Source organism: Pithys albifrons, chromosome 9, assembly GCF_047495875.1.
Source record: "Pithys albifrons albifrons isolate INPA30051 chromosome 9, PitAlb_v1, whole genome shotgun sequence".
In the NCBI taxonomy this organism is placed as follows: domain Eukaryota; kingdom Metazoa; phylum Chordata; class Aves; order Passeriformes; family Thamnophilidae; genus Pithys; species Pithys albifrons.
This window is the reverse complement of record NC_092466.1, coordinates 12,696,511-12,714,845: the sequence shown is the minus strand read 5'-3', so window position 1 is coordinate 12,714,845 and position 18,335 is coordinate 12,696,511. Positions and strand designations below refer to the sequence as shown.

The following is an 18,335-nucleotide window of genomic DNA, read 5'->3' as shown; positions in this document are numbered from 1 at the left end:
GAATAGCGTTTGTGGTATTAAGCAGCGTATATGTGAAGCAAACCGATGTCTGAGACAGTGTGGAGCTGCACAGGAATTTGGTTACCCTACAGCTGTGTCATTTGTTAACCAGAAAGACTCAAAAAGATCATTATATTGAAAATTCAGCTTTCAAGAGGAGCCACTTCACTATCTCAGGTGTTTTACTAATAAGCAGATTGATTTCTACCTTATCTCAAAATTTAGACCTAATTCTGAATATTAGAAGATGTAAATTAGGAGCAATTCACTTTTCTACACAAAAGCAATTTACTTTTCTACTCCATAAAAACAAGCAACAGCATGACCTTCAGTATGGAGTCACTACCTACCCCATCACAGTCATGTTGACTAATCTGATTTCTCTCTCTATTTAATATTAGAAATTTACAGGTCATCAATCACACGCTTCCTGTTGAGCAGAAAAAGCCAGGGAGAGAGCCAGATTTGTTATATGGCAGCCAAAATTACTGTGTTGACAGCTGAACTTGGGAAGCACAATAATGTTTGAAAAGGTTTGGGAAGAGTCAACCTACTTTTGATTCTCAGGAGCTCAGTCTGAGTTAAACATGAGGGGAGGACGTTGCCTTTTTAGCCTCCTCTGGCAGCAAGGCTGATGGATAATTGTGCAGGATAATCTATTCATGTTCTTTAATCTTAGATGATTTTAATACTTTATTTAGCAAGAGTCCTTCTTCCTCAAAGTTTATACTTCCTCTCTTGTCTTTCAGCTGTACAGCTCCACGGACTTTGGAAGAAAATGGCAGCTCATGCACGAGCGCGTCACTCCAAACAGGTTTTACTGGTGAGTTGTGCCCTCTGACTTGGCTTGCTTTGGGTAGGTCATTAAGGGGAGAAGGGCATCTAACTTGAACGGATTGGTTGCTTTATCCAAACATAAGGTATACCCTTGGTTTTGGTCATCATCAATCTTGCATAGTCCATAGTACATATCTTGCAGTGCAATAGTCTCCATGTTTGTACCTTGTCTGAGAGCAAGTGGTGTCTTTACAAACAAGCACAAGTCTTTTGTCAAACTCAGCAAATTATTAAACTCATGTTTCTCTGTTATATACCTACTTACAGTAACACTGACAAACTGCCCAGCACTTCAGTGGCAAAGATGTGATCATCAGACTTCCTATTTTTCAATCCTTTAGAGATCTACTTTAGCCTAGAGCACAGTCTTCATGCAGAGCCAGCCACTCTGCCCAGTCTCTTTATGCAATCTTCATGAGAAAGGATGATTCAGACTCTGTTTTGAATCACTCTCTGAGAAGACAGTTTCTCTCTACTGACTGGTGAGAGCCCAAGATCTGCACACAATTTGCTAAAAATCTGCTTTGTGACTCAATTTCTTTCCATTTTCCAAGTGTCAACCTCCCAGATTGGGAGAGTGTCTTAAAATCAGATGGTGAAACAAATTTAGTTCTTATCTACAGCCTCGTCCATCTGCAGCCTCGTCCATCTCAAATACCTTTCCAAAATTCTCTCCACCATGAGAAGGCCCAAGAATTGAGAAAGAGAAACTTGTACTTCTTCTGTAGTTGAATTTAGATTTGGGGCTTGAATCAGACTCTTAGTGCTGGACTTACTACATGCCAGATGATGGTGTGTGTCAATGTGTAGAAGTGCTGATTTACAGAATCTGTGTGTAGTTCAAACTGTTGTCTCGTCATTAAGACCAAAAAAAGATCATACTGTTAAGGAAGTAGAGGGACTTATTTTGACTGGTTAAAACTGAAAAGGACTTGAATAACCTAAAAGTTGACTCCTAGTTGCAAAGCATGTTGTATATATCTTAGAGTCAAATTCTCACAGAAATCCTTTCACTTCATTGAAAGCACGCGGAATCCAGGCCCAAAATACCTATTGATTGTGTTTGCAGTATTTCCACACCTTGCAGTGGACATAGACACCTCATGGGATATTTAAATTGTCTATATCCTTCTGCAAATCTCTCTAAACAGCTTTAGACTCCCACATTTAAAACACAACTTTTTGGCACCAAGTCTGGACACTTCCCTTAGTGTGCCTGGGGATTTTGGACAGTGTGAGAAGGTGTTTGAACATCAAAAAAAGGCAGTTATAAGGCTCCTAAAGTCACACAAACCTGAAAAATGTGTCAAATATCTAGAATCTTGTCTGACTATGTTTCCACGTTTCCATAGTAAAGGAAAGGAAGTTGTTACATTCTCTCAGTTGTGAAGGTGGATGATTGACCTAACTATTAAAAATCCTTTGATTTCAGTATTAATGCTGGGTGCACATGACAAAGGTGAGTGTACATCCTCTCCAGGTGTATCCTTCTGTGGAGCAGAATAGCTGGTCCTTATGATAATTTTACCCTACCCTTCAAATAACACACGCGAGCTTAGGGGAGAGGCTTTCTTGAAGAGTAAGGTGCAAGGGCTGACTTGAGAACAAAGCAGAATCTCTTTTTAAAGGACAGGTTGTGATGTTGTGGCTTTTTTTCTACTTTCATATAATAATGGTTAATTGCCTGTTTGTCCATTTGACACCCAAAAGTGTACTGTTTTCCATGGTCTGCCTCATTTTTCATATCCTTTTGGCTGCAGAATTTGAACACTGTTTTTTAACACTGGATTAGGTAATGTCCCTGTTTCAGGTGTCTTTTTCTCTTAGGAAATGTACAAGTCTTCCATAGTTAAAACTCGTAAGGCATAGACCAAGAAATCTTTATTCCACTCAGAAGCAGTAGAAACCAACTGATAATAGGCTTCCCCAGAGAGTGAATTAGGTTTTTCCCAGAGTGGGAGGGATTCAAACCAATTCACAGTGCAGAGATCAGAGGTGTTGAAATTGTGGTACACAATAATGTTCCTTAGCTGATTTCTTTCTTTTTTCTCTCCTTTCTTTTCCTTTAAAGCTGCAAATTGTGATGGCTTACAAGCTCTGGCTTGTAAGATCTATACAGAAAAAGAAATGCAGAAAGAATATTTTAGCCTCAGGAATTTGTTGATTTCTTTTCATTAGGCTATGAAAGAGAGAGAAAAGTGGGTATAGCTATAGGTTTCAGTGGGATGTGAGCCACTACTCTGTGGAGCTCATAAAATCATAGAACGGTTTGTGTTGGAAAAGAACTTAGGGATCATCTTATTTCAACCCCTGTGCTGTGGGTGGGGAAGTCTTTCACTAGACCAAATTGCTCAGAGCCCCATCTGACACGACCTTGAACACTTCCAGGAATGGGGCTTTCACAATGTTTCTGGACAACCCATTCCTGTGTGTCACCAGCCTCACAATGAAGAATATCTTTCCATTATCTATTCTAAACCCAGAAACTTTCAATTTAAAGCACTACCCTTACCCTTATTACTACATGCCCATGTAAAAAGTTCCTCTCCAGCTTTTTTGTAGCCGTTTTAGCTACTGGAAGGTGTTACAAATTCTCCCAGGGCCTTCTTTTCTCCAAGCTGAACAACCCCAACTCTCTCAGCCTGTCTTCATAGCAGAGGTGCTCCAGCCCTCAGATCATGTTCATGACTCTCTCTGGAATCACTTCAACAAGTCCATGTTCATATAGTGGTGGTGCCAGAGCTAGATGCAGTTCTCCAGCTGAGGTCTCAAAAGAGTGGAGTAGAGGGATAGAATCACCTCCCTTGACCTACTGCTCAGGCCACTTCAGACACAGCCCAGGACATGCCTGACTTTCTGGACTGCAAGTGCACACTGTCAGTTCATGCTGAGCTTCTCCTCAACCAACACTCTTAAGTCCTTCTCCCCAGGACTGTTCTCAATTCATTCTCTGCCCATCCTGCTTGGGTTTGCCCCGACCCTGGTGCAGAACGCTGCACTGACCTGTGTTGAGCTTCATGATGCTCACACAGATCCACCTCTTAAGCCTGTTAAGGTCCCTCTGAATGGCATCCCCTCCCTCATCATGTTGACTGCACCACACAGCTTGGTGTCATTGGCAGACTTGCTGAGTGTGCACCCACTGTCCATGTCACTAGCTTATCACTGTCCATGTCATTAGTCTGTCAAATACTACATTATTGAGCCTCTTAATTAAAAATTACATGAAATTTGAAATACCACTGATAGGGAGATGCAAAAATCAGAGTTAAGCTGCTCATTTGTGCTGTTTGCATTGATCATTAGTAGGGGCCAGGTAAGTATCCTTCATCAAATGGTACAGTCTTCATCGGATTTGAATGAGCTGGCTTTGTCTGGGGCAGGCTTTGTTGAATGTTTTTGCCTTCAAAGCATGACTTCATCTCTCAAGCTGCTGAGAATGGGCTTGTGAAGACTATAAACTTCATCTGGTTTGTGGGATCAGTCAGCCTTATGGGGAAGGGTCTTATTTTTACCTCTGAGACCTTTCTAAATAATTATATATTCCCCAAGAGAGCTCACATATAGGGCCTTTAAGGCCAGGAGAAAATTATGATTGTTTCAGAGCTTGTGAGATTGGGATGTGAATTTTCACTCAGTAGAGTAAGAAAGACCTCTCTTAGTTATGGACACAAAAGTCACTCTGTGCATTTTGGTATAGTTCTAGCAGGGCAGCATCTATGATGGTCCCCCATTGGTCAAAACCAAAGGCCTAAGCTCCATTTCAGATTTGTGGCATTGTGTCCTGGCTCTTGCCTTTAACTTCTCTGTATCCTAGATGTTGGTGCTGCTCACTAGTTTGTAGTTTTCTGTTCTGATTCCACATGGGTATCGCAAGTTCTACAATTTATGGAATATTTCTCATCAGTTCTTGAGTCCTCTCAAAGTTTCTGCATGTGCTGAGTTTCACCTCTGGGCCTCTCATCATTACAAAAATGTAGGATTTGAGATCTCTGCTTCTGTAGTAGTGATTCATTTGTTAACTACACCCACTGATGGCAGTGGCAGAGCTTGAACAGAATGTGTTACTTCATGTGAGTACAGGCATCCAAATTTGGCTCCCACGTGCCTTGGCCCCAGAGATTTTAATAACTTAGGATCCTGCAAGGCTGGAAATAGGAGATTACGCTAATGTGATACAGAAATTCCAAGATCACTCATCTCTCTGAAGTTGCTCAAGACAACTGGAATCAGCATGGGTGTAAAGTTTATTAAAGACCTACACAATGTTCTTTTCCTTCTAAACACATTTCTGCAGCTCCTTCTGGGCCCTGTTCATTTTATCTCACTATCACTTAGACACCTGTGCTGCCATGTGGAGGGATATGAAAAAAATAAAGTCCATATTTTGTACTGTAGAAATGTAGGGGAAGTTTCCTCTTCTGTAAAACACATGGTGTGTTCTGTGCTGACTAAATGCTGTTGCTGTTCTGATAAAAACTCAAAGGACTTGAATTGTCCTTAAGTTGTTTTACTACCTCTGCTTTTTCCTGTGGTGGCACAATGGGACTAAGCAGGTGGGCAGGAGTTTGGTTAATGGAGCATTCACAACTGGACCACAGTTTTCCGTTCTTGTCTTGGGTGACTCAAGCTGACTTTGCCTTGTTACCTGCTGGGTGAGACTGGGATAGGAGATCACCTCGAGGAGTGTAGTGGGTGAAGTACTCAAATATTGTAATACGAAGTACTACAGTAGTGTATTAAGAGGACTGGAGGGCACAGGAGAGTTAAAAGATGCTTTAGTGGCATATGAAGTCCTTTTATCATCTTATGGCTTAATTCCTTACAATACAGAGTTTCTCAAGGGAATCTATGTTTTCTGTCTAATCAGCTAAATGACTGTGAATATTATCCCCTGCATCTGTCTTTTGGATGCCCTTGTGTTTGCTGAGCAGACACAAGGATCACCATCTTGTGTAGAGGACAGACCTATACCCCTTGGGACACCCAACTCCTTTCTTAGGGTCTCCCCACACTGCTCTTTATTAGTGACCATGTTCCTGTTTCCTGTCTTGCTTCATCACTGGGGAATATGAAGTGGTAGATGTGGAACCATTTTTGTGGGTTTTTTTGTTTTATTTTTCTTTTTTTTTGTTCGTTGTTTTGTTTGTTTTTTTTGTTTGGGTTTTTATTGGATTTTTTGTTTGGGGGAATGTTTTTTGGTTTGGTGGGTTTTTTTGTTTGATTTTGGGGTTTTTGCTTCTTTACTTTTTTTTAAATCATGCTCTCTGGGACTGTGGGTGATTCCATCAAAGCCTGGGAGCAAGAAAGTAGGATAAACCCATTTGGAAGAGAGGGAGAAATCTGCTCAGCATTTCTGATGACTATGGGATATTGGGAGCCCTGAAGCCAGTATCCAGCATGAGTCTAGTCAGTAAAAGACACTGAAATACACACTAGTGATGAAAGCTGGACAGAAAACACCAACAAAGAAAGGAAGGAGAGACAGTAGGAGGAAGAAAATAGGACATGCACTAGCCTGGCTTCAAGTAGCACTGTTTGTATCTGCAAGTAGGAAAAACATGGTGTATCAAGCAATTCTCAAATACAGTACTGATTCCCACACTGACTCTCCCCAGAATTGTATCTTTTCTCTTTTTTCCATGATAGTCAATCAGATTTCTAGTTGTTTTGGTATTCATGAATACCACCTACAATTGTTTTAATCACCAAGAATTAAAAATGGGGAGAAGGGAACAGACTGTACTTTCACTGGGAAAAGGAAAGAGGCTGTGCATCCACCAACTTAGGCTATGATTTGTAGTTAAAGGATTTTTGTCACAGTTGTTTGAGGAATGAGACAGTAGATTTTGTCTCTTGAGGGCAAGGTTTCCAGTTCTTTTTGTGATTTTGGATCAGAACAGATGATAAAATGTAGCCACTGTATTACTTTTTATTTGCAGGCTGAATTCCATGACGACCATAGTGGATACTGGTCTGGTTATCTGAGAGTAATGTAGCAGGAGATAAGGGGTTTACCTCAGTGTTTCAAAAGGTTATGATCTGAGTCTCTATCTGCTCCTAGGCAGACATTTGTGTGTGTTTTTATTTCCTCATCCTTGTGACAGCACTGGTATTTCCTAATTCCAGTGCCAATTTTGGTCCATATAGACTGTTTCAGCAGCAGTTCCAGTAGTGACCTTTGGATATAGCCAAGGTTAATTTTACTTGCCTAGTTTGCCAGCAATGAAATGGTTAGTTGAATGTGTGCCTGTCTCTCCTGTAAATCCCCCTAATCATTAACTACCAGATGGTGTCATTGCATAGTGCTGGGGAAACATCGCCTGATTTTTTACAGCCAAGTTTAGTGTTAAGAAAACATAGTCTTGTAAATGTCAAATTGACTGTTAAGTATTCCTACATTAGGGTTTTCAGAAGAAAAACCATACCATACATGGAGCTATGGATAAAAGGAGTGATGCCAGTTTGGCAGCCATGGGTAACACCTCTTAGCATCCCCAAGACACATAGCCAGTGTCTATTGACATATGCAGCACATGCACTGAACAGGGAGCTATAACTGGAGCCTCCCTTGGGCTAATGACTCATTTGGCTGTTTTAAGGGACTTACTTGCTTCATATGCCCTGTGGGCAAAAACACCTGGGAAAGGGTAAAGTTAACATAAATCTGCAATGTGTTACTCAAGCCACCATAACCATGAACTATTGTAGGCTCAGGACAGCATTTTCAAACTCTAGCCTCAAGCTCTGTAATATGAGTTTAGGAGAGATGAGACCTTCTTAAAAGTTTTTGGCATATATTGAAAGATTTCCTTGCAAGGTCACCTTAGTTAATTAAAGATCACAAAACCATTGTGATAATAAAACCAGTTTTATTTTCTTTTACACATAAAAGAGGTCAAAAGGGAAAACTGTGAGGTTAGGGATTTTATTTTCATTTGGTGTGCCTACAATTAATGCCGTTGACTCTACAGTTATTTAGTGTTTTCCAAACATTAAGTTGTAGATGACTAGCTTGTGATTATTCAGTAACCTAGTGACAGAGATAGAAATATTGCTTAAATACATAGAGTTGAATACTTTTAATGAGCTTAAATAGTGTTTATTTGTGTAGAAAATATTTCAAGTCAATAAAGATATTTTAGAGTTCATGATAACATTGTCAAAATGTTTATCTGAAAAATTAAACAAAGGAACATCCTGAAAATTTTGACAGTTTTTGGGTGTTGAAGAGACTTTTAAATTTGAATAAAACTTTAGTTTGCAATATATAATTTTTAAAAATTAAAGTGGGGAAAGAGCAGTCTGAAACAAATTGTGTGATTAAAGCCAACATTGAGAGAGATCCTGACTCCTGTTCTCATCTTGGTCTTCTGAAATGCAGAGCAGATATTGATCCTTAATATCTCAGTTATATGTTCAGTATGCATATAATGTATTACTCCATAACTGTGATCAGAAGTGTACTAAGGAAGTATTACACAGTATTTTCTAGTTTACCTGGAACTAAACCCAAAGATATTTGGAGTTTTGATGTATCTTTATACTTTGTGCTGACTGATGACTTCATCATACATAGTAAATTTTGTACAACCAGACTCTTTTGCTTTGAATTTAAGCTCTAAATAGTAGCTGATGTTTTCATGTTTTGTGGTGCTACTCCTCTCTTTAATGCCTGCTTTCCTAGGAAACGAAGTGTTAGACTTTTTGACAAAGTCCTGTGGATGCCATGCTATCAGGCTGCCTTGGCTCAAAGGTTTTTTAATAAGAAAACAACCCCAAAACATACTGGATACAATACTGTGTGATTATGAAGGGATATAATTTTAAATTCTCTTTTAAAACCCATGAACTGCATAATAAATGAACCACAAGCAAACGCAATACATATACCACCTCTGTAATTCTGGCTGTTATTGCAGCAAGAATGGGTTCTTTCAGGGAGGGGTATATACCCTCTAGAAGGGCAATTTTGGAATAAGTTGTCTTTAAGGAGCTTTTCTTTCTAACCTTTTGCTTGAGAAATACACCATATCTTGCAGAAGGAAAGACTACACCTTCTCTACTAATGTAACTGTGGATGTCCTTGCATAAATATTATCTGGCTTTTGTGTTGTGATTCTAGTACAATTTGTGATGTTTGCTGTATTCATGACTTTAATGTACTGTGGCTGGCAGTTGCCTTTTTTTTCCCTTTAAAGTCTTGAAAAATGAGGGCTGAAATATTTCTGTTCATTGGGTTTAAATTTAATGTTTACCACTATATGTCACATATTGTACTGCTGTCAATGCTTTCAGCCATCAAAAAGCCTTTTGCTCTCGTCTCTCATCCATCAGGTTTCTTTATGTCCCAGGGCCCAGGCTCTTCTCTGATTTCTTCCACTGCTGATCTTGGGTGATTTGGTAACCCCCACCTCCCCAACACTCTCTTGTGTCTAAGTCTCTGAGACTGAAGCAGAGTAGATAAACCACTAGTAAGAGAGACCTAAGGAATTCATTAAATATTTCTCCCACTTTGTATTGATCCCAGGACTGGATCACAATGCCATGTTGCTCTGAACAGTGTATGGTGGAAGAACCTGTTTTCTTCTCATGCAAGAGGGTACCAGATAAGATGTCTTAACTTCATCACTGTGTTTCAAAGACCAGTGTTGGAAGTTTAAATACTCTACTGCCATCTCATGTAGTTTGCCTGCACTTTATTCTAGCTCTCCTGATGCACGTGAACTCAGACAAAAATTAATTTCAGCCTGTCACTAACAGTCCCAGAGTAACTCTTTGTGATATTTTGCAGGAAGCAGTGTTGAAAGCCAGTCTTCTAATTAATATATTGAATAATGCATCTCTCCGAGGCATATGGGGATCTCCCATACTGTCATAGCTTGGCAAAGCTAATCAAAAGTGAGGCTGCCAGGCTGGCAGTAGCATTGTCTTTTGTGCTTGCTGGCTAGTGAGGAACAGTGTCCTACTTTTTTTTTGTGGCAAATTTGGCTTAGATTTTGGCCTTTATTCTATACCATGCTAATCTCTCTCTTTCTGTGAAAATGGGTGAATTTTCAGTGTGGGAGAGAATCCCTCTTGCTTTTAGATGACTGAAAGAGAAACATTTGGGAATTCTTTTAGAAATTGCTACTGTTCTGAGAAGTTTAGGAATGACGTCTTCACATACTCTGATCATGGACTTAATTTTCTGGCCATTTCATTCAGGGGCAAAACATGTGCAGGAATCAGGAGCAAACATCTTTCCTGGATCCAGCCTACCTCTGTCAAGACCTTATGCCAGATGGCCCACTTGAATTTCAAGGGATACATGACATGTGAGGGTCTTACAGCTTGTTTCTTTACAGCAACTGGGGCTGGAAACATTCTTGCATTGGAAAAAGTTGCAATCTAATGGAGGATTTATCCCCATCAAGTTCATCAACAGTATCAAGGACCATTTTTACTGGAAACTAGATTTCCAGTCATACATCAAAGCTCTTCAGGGAGATTTTATCAAGACGAATCAGGAAGGACCTAGGTAAATTCTAGTTCATTTCCCTGAACTGACTTCAGCTGCTGAACCTTTGGAAGTTTGCCTGGCATTAAGTTGAACAAAACCAGTTGTTTTATTTAACAGAAGAAGCTGAACCCATGCTGGGGAGAAAGAACAGTCTTATCATGGCAAAACAGACAAGATGTTTCGGCATTCATTTAAACATGAACCATTTGTGTCGCTCAATGACATCCATTAAAGATAAGGAGGTCTGTCTTTATGCCTTCTGCTTGTTGTAAATTAACAAACTCTCTTAAAACGACAAGTCATCAGCAGTTATATGAGGCAGAATTCATTCTCGGCAAGAGAAGAAAATGAAACTCCAGTCCTTTCATTCCCTGGCATTCCCCTGAGCCTCATCTGGAGAATGAAATGAGTTTAATTTTGCTATTGTTAAGCACAGTGAGCATGCAGCTACATCAGAACGTAAGAGTGGGAAGGAGTATCTTATTAGCTGTACTACAGGTTCTATTAAATAATGTTGATTCAGTAACTTGTCTCTTGCTGATCATATATAGAACAAGGACGAGAAGCCAGTGAGTGGTACTGTTTCACTTGCGTATTTGTAGTTTGCTAATTGGAATAGGAGATAGCAGTGGTTATCAAAGCTCGGTAATTATCTTGGAGATAATTGTCCTTCACTGGGCAGAATGCAATAAAAATGGAATGTAGACACATTTCCGTGTTCAGTGAAACATCCGAAGTTCTGTAGCTGAGTTTGAGAGAGAAACAAGAAACAGAACACAAAGAAAACCAAGCCAAAACCACTGCCAGGTTTTTGGCCAAAGGATACAGAAGGATTCTTGGGTTTTGCTCACAATATTTTTGGGTTTCAGGTTTTGATTGAAAATCTTTGAGGGAAGGAGACATGTTCCATTACAATATTGATTTTAGGAGCAATCTATAACAGTGATTCCCTAAAGCCATTTCTGGATCTGCAGTAGTTTCTCCAGAATTCTGTTTTTTCTTTCTACAAATCACTAGATTTGAACTATGTGCTGACACTTTGGAATTTGCCTTGAGGCTAGAAAACAGCAGATATTACTTTTCATTTGGCCTTGTACTTTTCTTTCCTTTTATTGCTTCTCTATAACAGCAGATTGACAACTCAGCAAAGAGAAGCTCTTGATTTACCTACAGCTTCACCCTACCACTTCTTGACATGTGGGTAACACAGACTCCCGTTGCAGCATTCTGCTCTCAGCATTCTTACTTGAAGGGGGTAATGCTTTGAAGATGAGGATGCTTTGGGACTATTGTGAAGAGCTGGGAGTGAGTCTAGTGCTCAGCTCCCTGGGCAGCCTTCTCTCCTAATTTGGTCATCCATCTAACTTGAAGCAAAGGAACTCACAAAAGATCCGTGGTTTCTTGGTCTCTCCTGCTACAGTATCATTCAGTGACTGTGGCTGTTTTATTCATCTCTGCATTCTGCCTGTGAGGATGCCTCTGTTTGGAATGCAAACCTGCCCTGTCATGAGACACGTTTTTTACCCATTATAGCCACACAAACTTGCTGTTTCTACAGACAGTCTGCCTTTGCATATCTGTCTCCTGCCAGAATACCTTTTGTTTCCTTCTTTGTCTTTTTCTCTTGTGATGTTGGGACAAATGAGCATCTCACTCTCAACAACTAATTGAGAGTGATTTTTTAAGGGCAAGAAGACATGCTGATGCATTTATGTCTGCTGGTCCAGAACAGAGTAGTTTATTCTCCTCTGTCCTTCTCTTCCTTATCCTTCTTCTTTCCTCTCTCTCTGTCTCTTCCTTTCCTGGCTCATGATTATAAGTCAGCAAATGAAATAAACCATTTGTTCTCTTCAGGTTAGCATCTGAAATGCAGAGAAACATCTGTCACAAAAGGTTTGTGACAGAAACCTCTTTTTTCACATTGTTTTTCTCCAAAATGCATGAACCGAACCACAAATTAATTTCCACAATGTTAGATGTTATCCCAGGGTCATTCTTCACAATATCCTGCAACAGGGAATGTAGAGACTCATTCTTCCTTAATTAATACAATGTACAATGCCCATAGGCATATGGGGCTCATCAGCAAATCCTATGCATATTGGCTGTGCCAAGTTTCATACTGGCATCCCCTCTTTAGACAATTTAAGTTTTATTTTTATCCATCTACTGCTGCATTCATTTATTAAATGATGCTTTGAAGCTTTTCAGAGGTGCTGTATTCTGCCTAGGCCTCTGTTAATAGCTGGATCACTGAGCCTTAGCATTTCAGACATGTCATATTTGCAGCTGGAAAATGTTCATACAAATGAGGGCAATTAAACAGTGAACCGAGAATCCTTATTTTGGTGTAAAATGTTTCTTGAATGAGTCATGTCTAAGATACTTTTTCTAGGAGATAAACTGGAAGGAATAGTATAAGTCTTAGCAACATTTCCTTTGAGGGAGGGGAGGAGTAACTCCAGTGAAGTTTTTTGCTATAGGACTGCTGGGCTGAGCTGTAAGCTTCTTTGAGCATGTACTTTGCTTTTCTAAAGTGATCCGAAACAGGACTGATTCATGTTTCATGAAAAACCAAAGCAATACTCTATAGCAATTCCCCATGTACATGACTTTCAAAGAAGGGTAGCCAAGCCCGGGAAAAACATTAATTAATGGAGCTTCATAATATAGTAGGCACTAAACTAATTTTAACCACAGGGAAAAATCCGAAAGTATACTTTTATTCTTGCTTTCTAAGAGGACTTGAAATTTAGAATATTAAAAGTAAAATTAAAAATGTCCTTCAAAATGTGTCCCTTCCTGCAGAAGGCAAAACAGAATCAAACCCTTTTGTTGGAATGTTTAAAGCTTGTCCACCACAAAGTTTGCAGACCTCTAAATGCCACATGAATCCCATCTCTTCTGTCTAGAAATGCTCTCTCTAAAGCATTACTGTGTTGGATGCATATGGGATAGAGGTCTTATGTTACATTGTGCACTGAAGCTTTGAGGTGTCTGCAAGACGATAACATCTTAACTCTGATCCTTCATTACTTCCACCATATCCCGATGCTGCTGCTACTAGGACTTGGCAAAAAAGGGCTTCTTATTCAATTAGGGTAAGCCCTCAGGACTGCTTTTGTAGGAGCAGCATGTTCAGTTCCTAAGTAAGCAGCCGGACTGTGGCTGCACCAGGGAGTAACCCACCACAAGTGCTGCCTTGAGGTGGCTGCTGTGCCTCCTGCATGAGCCTCAGTCCCAGAAGCTGTTATTTCAGGAATCACTGGGAAGTTTTGATGCCACCTCCAGCACATGCCCTGCTTGTGCTGCTGGCCATTTCAAACCTTGACAGGGTGAATAAGGATCTTTAGCCTTCTACCCACACAGTTGTTTGTGTAAAATTCACAAAAATTTGGTTATTTTTGTTGAGGTTTATTTTATAGGTTGGGAAATAAATGCCAAAGGGCTTTGAAGGACTAAGAGCTATTAACTGGATGAGAACTAAACAGAATTATTTGTGTGGTCTTAGATTTTGGTGCTACCATAAAGGGCAAATCAAAAATATGAATCAATTCCAGCTTTTTTCTGTTGATAAATACACTTTAAAGGTATTCTCTGTTAATTTCTGAGATAAAAGGAATTACCTTTTTACTCGTAAAGAGGAAGAAATGTTTCTGTGTGCAGAAGAGCCTGCTGTCTTGCATGAATTCTGTGCTGGTGGGTGATATGGTTGGGTCCAAATGTCAGTTTTGCCCTCAAGGAGAGAACTGATTTGGACCTCTGTCCTCTTCTTGGCCTGCTTTACCATGAAACAACTGTGTGTAGCAACTGGAGTTCTGGGATGTGTAGTCCACTGCATTTTCAGTAAGGTACAGCTTTAGACTCAGTATTAGTGGGGATGAGATGCAGGTAGGCAGAAGCATTTATGCACATATGGAACACCTTAAGTTTTGTTTGCTTTGAGATGCCAGGCAGAACATCTCCTTAAAATTAATTGGGATCTTTGTAAAAAAGGATTGGCTTTGCTGAAAAGAAATTAACTGAGAATAAACACTTCGCAATTTTTTTGCCTTATCTTGCAAGCTAAGTCTCACAACAATTACTTCTGCCGATGTCCAGAATTGTAGCATCATGGAAATTAGCACTGGAAAAGATGTAGAAAGCTCCTGGGACCTGGCTAAGACAGTTTCTTACAGTATCTTCCTGCCCAGCTTTTTTCCCAAGCTTCATTTGAAATATGCTGTGCAAGAAGGTTTGTCCATAACTCTTCAGAGACCTCATCACATCCTAACACATCCTGCAGTGACTCCCCTGTTCTGCCACAGAGAATGTACTGTATTTATGTGTTTAATAAATGCATTCTTTCCCCCAACAGTTCAACATTTATGTCTGTTCTTAACTATGGTAGTTTATGGTGTGCTCTCAGCCTGGGATATATGTAGGTTGTGTGCACACTGGTTGTTACGTGTGCAGAGTTAATGTCTGATGGAGCTAATTTTAGACTTGACTGCAGCAAATTACAGATGAATACACAGAATCCCCTTGACCACCTGAAACTAACTGCTGTTATTGATGCCTGGACAAATGTGATGCAATGTCAGATAAAGAAGGTAGCCTGTTATTCCACCTTTGAAAGCTATGTGTAATTTAATAATGGTGCCATGTGAAAAGCTTCAGGTCTGTTGAGCAGAAATTGTATAGATTAGTTTCTGCTCCCACATGCCCATATAGGCATGGCCCTTGTGCTGCTTGGGTGAGTTAGTCCCATGCACTGTTCACCTGCTACAACACAGAAGTATTTATTCACTTCTGGAGTGGAATAGAATTAAAATTGCAGCAGACTAATTGGCAACATCCACTAATTTGACTGCAGTTGCCTGCAGTAAGTGAATGAATTCCCCCCCTTTACATATTTCAGTATAAATGTGCCTTGTTCCTTTCCCATTTCTAGCCCTTATCTACAGCACAACATCCCACTAAATAGTCTCCATCTGTTTTCTCTGTCTCTTTATATGAGCACTGTCAATTGCCTTCAGTCTGACATCTTAACATACAAAAAAAGTCAGCATCTTTGAAAAGTCTGAATTTGTTGTAAAAGTTTTCAAAGCTGGTGAATGCCACCTTGACTAGCCAGAAACCTGACAAACCCCTGGCAAAAAGCTCAGTCTAGCAGATTCATATTGAGTTTGAAAGGCTGATAACTCTGACCTATTCTGTTTACCTTGTTTTAAATCCCTAACACAAATGTTGCTCATGTTCAGCGATATCCACTTAGACCTCCCAGACTGCTGGGTCCAGTAAATGGAGGAATAGAGCATCTCTTACTCTCTGTTGAAGGTTTAGGGAGCAAGGATCAACAACAGGCAGTTGGAATTTCTCAGCATTTTTGATCTAAGATGCTAGAGTAGGTAAATCTCAAAGCTGCCTTTCACCATTAAATGCCTGGTGTCTGGAAAATGGGTATAAAAGAAATGCAAAAATTGTTTATTCCTTGGAGAGGCTGTAGAGTTGATAGAAAAAGTGAGCTGAGTTGAGCAGTAGACAAGTAATCCAGAGAGTCTGTGGTGGGTTTTTGTTTCCTTTCTTTGCATGTGTTAACATTTTTCATTTTGGAGTATATAGCATCTTATATGAAAATGTTTCAGGAACAGCTGGTTACAGTGCAGAGTGCTGTGTTTTCCTTGCCCTTCTCTCTTGTTTGCGTTCCCTCCCAGTCAGAGATGAAATATTAGCAGACCAGCGTAGTAAATGTGCATCCAAGCACAATGCTTTTCCCTCAGGATAGAGATAAGGATCTTGCCAGGATCCTGTCCATCCTTCAACTTTCAAGAAAACACAGTCCTCTTCTGAAAAGAAAGGAAGAAAGATCTTGTGAAAATCAAGAGCTACCATGAGAATAAAAAAGAAGCAGCAGCAGAAGATAGGGAAAAAGTAACAATTGCTTCCTTCTAATGGAATTCAAAGGTAGTTTGAATTCTTAATTAGCAAATGATCCTGTGCCTGCAATTCTGGCTGCAGGCTCCATATTTCAAAAACTGCTTTTGCAGCAGTTGGGGAACATGTCAGCAGGAAAACCTGACCTTTCCTGTCACTTCGACCTGCATCCTCTCAGCATTTTCTCATGCGAGGGGTGATTAATGAATAGGGATGGTGGAGGATGTTGATTTAGCATGGTTTCTCACACGGAGGGTGCCCTTTTTCCCTCCTCACGCCAATCCAAGACAGCAACAAAGGGGTGCATTTTGTGGACCCTGGTTTAGATTTTGCTGTCTGCAGTTTAGTTACATAGAGAACACAGAGCTGAGATGTGCATGGACCCTGAGGTATGACCATGTGTCAGGAAAATTGTTTTCAAGTGACCCTGGGCTTCTGAGTGTTTTAAATACTCTTGTCTTTGTAAGCTTCTGAATAGAGCTGTTTGTCAACCAGAGCACCATGAAAACCCTTCCCAGCCACCTCATTCTGTGGGCTTGACTTGGCTGTAGAGGACAGGTGAGGGAAATGGTAAGTCAGGGGATGCTGACATCTCTTCTTGTTGTGCTTTAGTTCCTTTAATAATATTGAGCAGTGCATCCTCTAAATGTTCTTCAGAGAGATAATGTGTGAGAAAATATAAGGCTGTGAAGGTGTCTCTTCTTGTTTTGTTGCTGTTCCTGTATTGCCACACCTGAGAGGTTGTTGGAGTGAGTTCTCAAGGCTGCAGAAATTATTATGTGGGATAAAAGAGTAGCTTTACAGTCTGTGTGTTTTGCAGCTGCACTTCAGGACCTGCATTCACATCTTGCTCTTTCCCCTGCTGACTTTTTTGCTTCTTCATGTAAAGCTCCTCCAGACAATTGATGAGAGACCATTTACTAAAAATACCTGAATTCAGAAGGAGTCGGAGCACTGCAAAGCAAAGCTGTGTTCCTTGCCAGTGGAAACAGACACGAGGTGAGGTGTGAAGAAACAGCGATGATTGGCAATCAGTCTTTGATATGAAAGTGACTTGGTTTAAGCAAAGGAAAGATGACCACTGCATCACTTTTCAGGCTTGTTACCTGCCTGCAGAGGACAAGAGCCTGTCTTGCTTTTGGGTTGCAGAAAATCCCTTTGTGAAATTTTTTACTTGAAATGTGGTATTTGGTGAGCAGAGGAATACCAGGGGTGTGCTATGTGCTAGTCCTTTTTTTATCATCATTGTTGTTCTGAAAAGAACCATTAGGCTTGTCAAAACTAATTAAGGAAACAAGTGGATGGCACTGGAAAGGAGCTTCAAGCTAGAATGACATGTTTCAGGAGACTCTCATTCCCTGGTGCACACTTAATAGGCATTATGAGTAGATCCACAGAGCTTGTGTATGCAAATGGTAATGAGTAGTCTGAATTTTGTTGGGATATACTTAGGTTTTTCTAATTAGTGTCCCTTTTAAAATGAATAGCATTGTGGCAGACTGATGTTTCTTATTTCCTGGGCCAGGACTATTTGCCCTATTGCTGCAAGGGGAGACATACACAGTTCCCTCTCCATCTGGATGGGAGGGACCCAGAAGATGCCATGGGACGAGGTGAGGCTGCCTGGCATTGTGGTGTCAGGAAACAGCAAATGTCTCTGGTAGAAGAGCCATTTGACTTCCAGAAGACAGATTCCTGGAGTGTGCAGGCCCAGGGGGAAGGCTGAATTTAACTAGGAAACATGTTGGGAAGGGCTGCATATGTGTTCCCAACCTTTACGTCAAAGGGCTGGAGTTACCACTCCCTTGGATTAGGTTGTGATAGATAGATGTGATGGTAGGTATGTACCTCTGTCCCTATTGCCATGTCATAGGCAAGGGTCATGGTTGCTGAATGACTGAAATTACGGCAATTAGTGCTACTCACTTGAAAAAGGCAGAAAATTTCTGCTGTGGACTAGAAAGATGTTTGCCTCTTCTCTATATATTGGGAAATGATGTTGCTGCACACCATAATGTTTTTTGCTGACATATAAAGGAATTTCTATTCATCCTACTGTCCCTTTTAGCTGTGTTGGGAA

The 18,335-nt window shown here is 40.3% G+C and overlaps 1 protein-coding gene across 1 annotated transcript in view; it reads left to right on the top strand.

Moving 5' to 3' along the window:
- SORCS3 (sortilin related VPS10 domain containing receptor 3) overlaps nucleotides 1–18,335 on the top strand; it is a 279,510-nt gene that overhangs the window by 178,101 nt on the left and 83,074 nt on the right. The window contains exon 5 of the mRNA XM_071563732.1: nucleotides 750–823. Coding sequence (XP_071419833.1) covers nucleotides 750–823 — 74 coding nt within the window. The remainder of the gene's footprint in view (nucleotides 1–749; nucleotides 824–18,335) is intronic.